Source organism: Bombina bombina, chromosome 2 (assembly GCF_027579735.1).
Source record: "Bombina bombina isolate aBomBom1 chromosome 2, aBomBom1.pri, whole genome shotgun sequence".
Classification (NCBI taxonomy): Eukaryota; Metazoa; Chordata; class Amphibia; order Anura; family Bombinatoridae; genus Bombina; species Bombina bombina.
In genome coordinates, this window is record NC_069500.1 from 826156870 (window position 1) to 826166252 (window position 9383).

Genomic DNA, 9383 nt, shown 5'->3' on the forward strand with positions numbered 1-9383 from the left:
TGGGCAAGAATATTTACTTTGATCCTGTTTGCTGATTTATTATTCCCATATTTCTCAATGGTCTTCAGTAGCTGCTTAACCCAAAACTATACTTCCCAAAAGAAAAAGTTTTTTACTTTCCTTTTTTAAGTCTTTTATTAGAGCACTAATTTGAATAATTGTGATCTATATCAAGGCTGAGAGCTGCAGATCGTATGGCAGTATTTCTTTAGCGTTCATTGCGTACCTGGAAGCATGGCGGCAGCTTATTTCTGTGATTACATGTCAATAACTAATTGTGCTTGGAAATAAGCTGTCCACCATATGTGGAAAGGCACTACAGAGTGCTTAAGCTTCAAAGGGAATCTGGCTTGACGTTTATAAGATTTTAGTTTTCGGATCCCCTTTTTTAATAAAGGCACAGACAGATTTCCTGTTCCCCCCCCCCCCCCCAAATCATGTTACAGGAATAGTCTTTTCCAGTTTTGCAATGGGATCTCTATCTACTATCTCCGTCACTGTTTACAGAAGTATGTGCTTAACTTGCACATAGGGGTTAGATAATCAGTTAGTCTGCTAATGAACCCTGAACCCCCCTCTGATTTCAGCTCATTTATAATTTTCCCTAACTGGCCTCAGGAGAGCAGATTAGATGGTAACACACTTTTTAACCTAAGATAACTTCGTTATAACATGGCTGTGCCCATTACTTTATAGAAACTAAAGCTTTACTCTTATTTCCCAATAATATACAACTGATAAATTGTCTGCATATTTTTAAAGGGTGTAATGTCCTTTTGTGCTTTCTGTGGTAAAATATTATTGTTGTGTGCTGATAGGTATTATGCTAATTTATTTTCCTCCTCCATTCTGTTATTACTTTTTAGGGTTTTCAAATGCATTCCGGGGAGGTTAACCCTGCGGTAACCTCCAGCTTCTCTTCAGCGCCTTCACAGTATGGGGTCTCGAGTCACACGCCTCCAATCAGCACTGGCGACTCCATGATTGGTAAGTTAGGTTATGTTACCCACATTGTTTATGGTTTCTATTGTAAAGTGATCAACTCGGTGCAGACTTATGGTAATCCTGCTCCATGTAGTGATGCTGAAATACAGAGAGTTTGAAATGCAATACAGAACGACGGTAATCCTGCTGTGTATCAACACTTATATACAGAATGGTACTACACGCTGAGAGGTGAACTTATATAGTAACATATTAAGGATTTAGAATATATAAGGCGTAATCTTGCATGTATTTTTTACTACTGTACATTAGAGACCTGGGCACAACTACAAAAGCATGGTTACTATTCACAAGGTTATTATTTTTTCTCCTGTGCCCCCAGCTCTCTACTAAGCCTTTATTTTAACCCCCTACTGGTGCCACATCATCATACTGGGTGCTGGCATCTTGGAGCTTAGGTAATCTTGTACTGTGACTGCAGTAGTGGGCATGCACAGACCAGTAATGTTGTCAGCAGTACTGTGCACTTTGAGTTAGCATGTGTGATATAGAGCAGGAGGTTTACATTCTTGTGGTGACTTCGCTGTCACATGGTACAGGAGGCTGGAAAATGGGAGAAAAAATAAATTTGCCAGAAAATAAAATCTACTGCTTTTGTGAATTTCAGAGTAAATGTTATTGCATTGTCTTTTTATTATGCACTTGTTTAATATGTAATTCTACTGTATTTAAGTGGTCCTTTTAGAGGGAAATACTCAGTCTATCTTATTTTGTTTTTTTTAGGGCATTGCATCATATTCATATAACTATCTCTGTATAAAAACTGCAAACCCACTTTTTTTTTCTCTCATGATTCAGAGAGAGCAAGTGATTTTAAACAACTTTCCAATTTACCTCTATTTGTTTTGTTTATATCCTTTGTTGAAAAGGATAACTAGGTAGACTCAGGAGCTGCTTGATTGGTGGCTGCACATATGTACCTCATGTTGTTGGCTCGTCCAATGCATTCATCTTACTCAGTCTCCCAGTAGTGCATTTCCGTTTTCTTCAACAAAGGGTACCAAGATTTTGAAGCAAATTAAATTAATAGAATTAAAGTAGCCCTTCACCAACTAACTGGCTCCTATAAAAGGGTTAAAATAAGATAGAGGCTCTTAAAGGAAAAGTCTACACCCACATTTTTATTGTTTGAAAAGATAGATAATCCCTTAATTACCCATTCCCCGGTTTTGCATAACCAACACAGTTATATTAATACACTTTTCTCTTGTTAAGTGTATCCAGTCCACGGATCATCCATTACTTATGGAATATATTCTCCTTCCCAACAGGAAGTTGCACGAGTCCACCCACAGCAAAGCTGCTATATAGCTCCTCCCCTAACTGCCATATTCAGTCATTCTCTTGCAAGCCTCAACATAGATAGGAGGTCGTGAGAGTCTGTGGTGTTTTTATACTTAGTTTATTCTTCAATCAAAAGTTTGTCATTTTTAAATGGCACCGGAGTGTGCTGTTTATCTCAGGCAGTATTTGGAAGAAGAATCTGCCTGCGTTTTTCTATGATCTTAGCAGAAGTAACTAAGATCCATTTGCTGTTCTCACACATTCTGAGGAGTGAGGTACTTCAGAGGGGGAATGGCGTGCAGGTTTTCCTGCAGATAAGGTATGTGCAGTAAAATATTTTTCTAGGAATGGAATTGACTAAGAAAATACTGCTGATACCGAAGTAATGTAAGTAAAGCCTTAAATGCAGCGATAGCGACTGGTATCAGGCTTATTAATAGAGATACATACTCTTATAAAAATGTGTTTTAAAACGTTTGCTGGCATGTTTAATCGTTTTTTTAACGTACATTGGTGATAACACTGTAATGTTGGTATAGCCTTAAATGCAGTAAAAGCGACTGGTATCAGGCTTATTAATAGAGATACATACTCTTGTAAAAATGTGTGTTAAAACGTTTGCTGGCATGTTTAATCGTTTTTTAACATATGTTTGGTGATAAAACTTATTGGGGCCTAATTTTTTCCACATGGCTGGCTTAAATTTTGCATAGAAACAGTTAACTGAAGCTTCCCACTGTTGTAATATGAGTGGGAGGGGCTTAATTTAGCGCTTTTTTGCGCAGTTAAAATTACAAAATGAATCATCCAGATTCCCTCAGCAGTCCCATGAATACTACAGGACATTTCTAAAGGGCTAAAAAGACTTCCAGAATCGTTTATAGGGAAGGTAATCCACAGCTCTGCTGTGGCAGTTTTGTTGTGTCTGTTTTAAAAAACGTCAATGTCGTTTTTTTTTTTTTATCTGTTTTTTGCATTAAGGGGTTAATCATCCATTTGCAAGTGGGTGCAATGCTCTGTTACCTTATTACATGTACTGTAAAAATTTTGTTTGATTTACTGCCTTTTTTTCACTGTTTTTCAAATTTTGACAAAATTTGTTTCTCTTAAAGGCACAGTAACGTTTTATATATTTGCTTGTTAACTTGATTTAAAGTGTTTTCCAAGCTTACTAGTCTCATTATTAGTCTGTTCTAACATGTCTGACATAGAGGAAGCTCTGTGTTCATTATGTTTAAAAGCCATGGTGGAACCCCATCTTAGAATGTGTACCAGATGTACTGATTTCATGTTAAACAATAAAGATCATTTTTTGTCTTTAAAAACATTATCACCAGAGGATTCTATCGAGGGGGAAGTTATGCCGACTAACTCTCCCCACGTGTCAGACCTTTTGACTCCCGCTTTAGTGACCCACGCTCAAATGGCGCCAAGTACATCAAGGGCACCCATAGCGTTTATTTTACCAGGGGATTCTGTCGAGGGGAAAGTTATGCCGACTAACTCTCCCCACGTGTCAGACCCTTCGACTCCCGCTCCAGGGACTCACGCTCAAATGGCGCCAAGTACATCAAGGGCGCCCATAGCGTTTATTTTACAAGACATGGCAAAGGTGGTGAATAATACTCTGGCAGCAGTATTAGTCAGACTACCTGAAATTAAAGGAAAGCAAGATAGCTCTGGGGGTAGATACAGAGCATACAGAAGCTTTAAGAACCATGTCTGATACTATCTCACAATATGCTTAGTCTGTGGGTGATATTTTTGACTCAGGGAAGATGATTTAACCTGTTTCTGATATTTCTACATTTAAATTTATGCTTGAGAACCTCCACTTGTTGCTCAGGGAGGCTTGGGCTGCTCTGAATGAATGTGTACAATCGCAGTGCCAGATAAATTGTGTGGACTGGATAAATAATATGCAGTGCCGGCGTGTACTGATGTTTTTCCAATACCTAAAGAGGTTTACTAAAATTTTTTAATAAGGAATGGGATAGACCAGGTGTGCCGTTCTCTTCCCCTCCTATTTTTTAGAAGAATGTTTTCTAATAGTTGCCACCACACGGGACTTATGGCAGACAGTTCCTAAGGTGGAGAGAAGAGTTTCTACTCTAGCTAAGCGTACCACTACCTCTGGCGAGGACAGTTGTGCTTTTTTAGATCCAATGGATAAAAAATGTTTATTCAACAGGGTTTTATCCTGCAGCCCCTTGCATGCATTGCTCCTGTCACTGCTGCTGCGGCGTTCTGGTTTGAGTCTCTTGATGAGGCTTTACAGGTAGCGACTCCATTGGATGTATATATTTAACAAGCTTAGAGCACTTAAGCTAGCCAATTCCTTTGTTTCTGATGCCTTTGTTCATTTGACTAGACTAACGGCTAAGAATTCTGTTTTTTACTATACTGGCGCGCAGAGTGCTATGGCTTATATCATGGTCAGCTGTCGTGACTTTAATAAATAAGCTACTTAACTTCCCTTCAGGGGGCAGACCCTATTCGGGCCTGGTTTGAAGGAGATTATTGCTTATATCACTGGAGGAAAAGGTCATGTCCTTCCTCAGGATAGGTCCAAATCAAGGGCCAAAAAGGTCTAATTTTCGTGCCTTTCAAAACTTCAAGGCAGGTGTGGCATCCACTTCCTCTAAGGCAAAACAAGAGGGAACTTTTGCTCAGTCCAAGGCGGTGTGGAGACAATCGGACCTGGAACAAAGATAAGCAGGCCAAGGAGCCTGCTGCTGCCTCTAAGACAGCATGAAGGAACGGACCCCTATCCGGTAACGGATCCTATAGGGGGCAGACTTTCATTCTTCGCCCAGGCGTGGGCAAGAGATGCCCAGGATCCCTAGGCATTGGAATTTATATCCCAGAGATATCTTCTGGATTTCAAAGATTCCCCCCCCCCAAAAAGGGGAGATTTCGCTTTTCACAATTATCTGCAAACCAGATAAAGGAGACATTCTTACATTGTGTACGAGACCCATCCAGTTCCAAGAGAGGGACAGAGTTTTACTCAAATCTGTTTGTGGTTCCCAAGGAGAGGGAACCTTCAGACCTATCTTGGATCTAAAGATCTTAAACAAATTCCTCAGAATTCCGTTATTTAAGATGGAAACTATTCGTACCATCTTAACTATGATCCAGGAGAGTCAATAGAGGACTACAATGGATTTGAAGGATGCTTATCCTCACATTGTGATGCATAAAGATCACCATTGTTTTTCAGGTTTGCCTTTCTAGACAGGCATTACCAGTTTGTAGCTCTTTCCTTTGGGATATCTACAGCCCCAAGAATCTTTATGGAGGTTCTGGGGTCGCTTTGGCGGTCCTCAAGGCCGCGGGGCATAGAAGTGGCCCCTTATTTAGACGACATGCTGATACAGGCGTCAAACATCCAAATTGCCAAGTCTCATACGGACGTAGTACTGGCATTTCTGAGATCACATGGGTGGAAAGTGAACAAGGAAAGAATTCTCTATCCCCAATCCCAAGGGTTTCCCTCCTAGGGACTCTGATAGATTCTGTAGAAATGAAAATTTACCTGACGGAGTCCAGGTTGTCAAAGTTTCTAAATTTCTGCCGTGTTTTTCATTCCATCCGCGCCCTTCGGTGGCTCAGTACATGAATGAAATCGGCTTAATGGTAGCGGCAAGGGACATAGTACCGTTTGCACGTCTACATTTCAGACCGCTGCAACTATGCATGCTCAGTCAGAGGAACGGGGATTACACAGATTTGTCCCCCTGTTAAACCTGGACAAAGAGACCAGAGATTCTCTTCTCTGGTGACTATATCGGGTCCATCTGGCCACGGGTATGACCTTCCGCAGGTCAGATGGGACAATTGTTACAATAGATGCCAGCCTTTTAGGTTGGGATGCAGTCTGGAACTCCCTGAAGGCTCAGGGATAGTGGACTTAGGAGGAGACCCTCCTTCTAATAAATATTCTGGAACTGGGAGTGATATTCCATGATCTTCAGACTTGGCCTCAGTTAGCAACTCTGAGGTACATCATACTCAATCGGACAATATACACGACTGTGGCTTACATCAGCCATCAAGGGGGAACAGAAGTTCCCTAGCGATGTTAGAAGTTTTAAAATAATTCACTGGACAGAGACTCACTCTTGTCTATCAGCTATCCATATCCCAGGTGTTGAGAACTGGGAGGTGGATTTTCTAAGTCGTCAGACTTTTCTTCCGGGGGAGTGGGATTTCCTCCGGAGGTCAAGACCAAGCAGGAGAGGGCTTTAGTGTTTTTGACAGCGCCTGCGTAGCCACGCAGGACCTGGTATGCAGATCTGGTGGACATGTCATCCTTTCCATCACGGTCTCTGCTTTTGAGACAGGTCCCTCTACCTCAGGGTCCTTTCAACCATCTAAATAGAATCAATCTGAGATGGACTGCCTGGAGACTGTACGCTTGATGTTATCAAAGCATGGCTTCTCCGAGTCAGTCATTGATACCTTAATACAGACATGAAAGCCTGTCTCTAGGAAAATTGAACATAGATATGATGTAAATATCTGATTGTTATGAATCCAAGGGTTACTCATGGAGTAAAGTCTGGATTCCCAGGATATTATCTTTTCTCCAAGATTTTTTTGAGAAAAGGGTTGTCAGCTAATTCCTTAAAAGGGACAGATTTTTACTCAGTCTATTTTTTTGCTCAAGCGTCTGGCAGGTATTCTAGACGTTCAGGCATTTGATCAGGCTTTGGTTAGATCCAAGCCTGTGTTTAAAACTGTTGCTCCGCCATGGAGCTTAAACCTGGTTCTTAAGGTTCTTCAAGAAGTTCCGTTTGAACCTTTTTTGTTCCATTTTTTTGGAAAGTTCCTTTTGGGTAGCTATTTCCTCGACTCGTAGAGTCTCCGAGTTATCTGTGTTAAAATGTGATTCTCCTTATCTGGTCCTTCGTACGGATAAGGTAGTCCTGCGTACCAACCTGGGTTTTTTCCTAAGGTGGTATCTAACAAGAACATCACTCAAGAGATAGTTGTTCCATGCTTGTATCCTAATCCTTCCTCAAAGAAGGAACGTCTATTACACAATATTGGACGTGGTTTGTGCTTTAAAGTTTAACTTACAAGCTACTACAGTTTTCATCAAACGTTCACCTTGTTTGATGTCTATTCTGGACAGAGGAGAGGTCAAAAGACTTCAGCAGCCTCTCTGTCTTTTTGGTTAAAAAGCATAATTCATTTAGCTTAGGAGACTGCTGGACAGCAGCCTCCTGAAGGGATTACAGCTCATTCTACTAGAGCTGTGGTTTTCACTTGGGCCTTTTTTAAATGTGGCTTCTGTTGAACAGATTTACAAGACGGAGTCTTGGTCTGCGCTTCATACTTTTTCAAATTTAACAAATTTGATACCTTGCTTCTTTGGAGGCTATTTTTGGGAGAAAGGGTTTTTTACAGGCAGTGGTAACTTCCGTTTAAGTACCTGCCTTGTCCCTCCCATCATCCGTGTACTTTAGCTTTGGTATTGGTATTCCATAAGTAATGGATGATCCGTGGACTGGATACACTTAACAAGAGAAAACATAATTTATGCTTACCTGATAAATTTATTTCTCTTGTAGTGTATCCAGTCCACGGCCCGCCCTGTCACTTTAAGGCAGGTAATTTTTTCATTTTAACTACAGTCACCACTGCACCCTATGGTTTTTCCTTTCTCTGCATGTTTTCGGTAGAATGACTGAATATGGCAGTTAGGGGAGGAGCTATATAACAGCTTTGCTGTGGGTGGACTCTTGCAACTTCCTGTTGGGAAGGAGAATATATTCCATAAGTAATGGATGATCCGTGGACTGGATACACTACAAGAGAAACAAATTTATCAGGTAAGCATAAATTATGTTTTTACCTTTTGATTACCTTGTATCTAAGCATCTACTGACAGACCCCTGATCACATGATGTTTTATTTATTATCTATTGACTTTCATTTTAGCCAATTAGTGCAGTGTCTGCCACAAGCCACGGGCGTGATCACACTGTTATCTATATGGCTTACAGGAACTAGCTCTCCCCTGTTGTTAAAAGCAAATAAGCATGTGATAAGAGGCGGCCTTCAAACACTTATAAATTATCATATGAGCCCTACCTTGGTTTAGCTTTCAACTAAGAATACCAAGAGAACAAAGCCCATTTGATGATAAAAGTAAATGGGAAAGTTGTTTAAAATTACATGCCCTATCTGAATCATGAAAGTTTATTTTTGACTAGACTGTCCCTTTAAGTGAGCTGCAGTCACAGGAAGAAAAACATTAGCATTGTAATTAGTGACCATTCTGCTTAAGTTGTATCCAGAAGTTCAATGTCCCTTTAAAACCAGAGCTTGATAACTACCAGGAGCCACGGAGCTATAGCACATACAGTTTTTATCTTGGCTATTAATCTTTATGGATTTTTATACAAGTTATCTTTGTAGAAGCACTCTTGTATGCATCCTAAAAATAGTGTAGCTTGGCCCTAAGCTTAAAATGAATGCATTAAATGAGATTTTGTACTCCTGGTCTACAGGGAACAGAGGAACCGCCACTGGGAGCTCAGGAGATGCACTTGGAAAAGCACTTGCTTCGGTAAGAAAACTATAGCATAACAGTGTGTTGCTAGTTCACTTGTACCGTATTGATGCAAAGCATTATTTAATATAGAAATCAAGTTCAGCACACTTAAAAATTGTGAAAATACTAAAATATATTTTATTTATTATATAGCAGCAAACTCTGTCATAAAAAAACACACACATCAAGATGGACACCGCAAAAAATCAATAACCACACAAATTTAAAACGCATACAATTGCCCCTATATATTAGAGCCTTTTGGTCCAGGTCAGACCTGCTGCACCAGACCATGGCAATTACAGGTCATTTGTTCTTGCAATATTGTTGGAATGTTGTTTCCATGATGCTGCTATGGATCAATTTTTAAATGTACCCCAATAAAGGATTTGATCGTTTTTACTCAAAGAATTCTGCTGCTTCTTTTTTGGAACTTTCTTTGTCTTATACCAATTACAGGTAATGTCTGGGCAGGAATCACTTAGGGATCTATGCAGTCTGACCAACCAATCCCTTGAAAAATTAAAAG

The 9383-nt window shown here is 40.2% G+C and overlaps 1 protein-coding gene across 8 annotated transcripts in view; it reads left to right on the forward strand.

Annotated features, from left to right (window-relative positions):
• The window catches only part of TCF3 (transcription factor 3), a 262782-nt gene that overhangs the window by 190872 nt on the left and 62527 nt on the right, over positions 1-9383 (forward strand). For all 8 annotated transcript variants that reach the window (XM_053703095.1, XM_053703096.1, XM_053703097.1 and 5 more), the window contains 2 exons: positions 867-987; positions 8811-8869. In XM_053703095.1, the coding sequence (XP_053559070.1) occupies positions 867-987; positions 8811-8869 (180 nt within the window). The remainder of the gene's footprint in view (positions 1-866; positions 988-8810; positions 8870-9383) is intronic.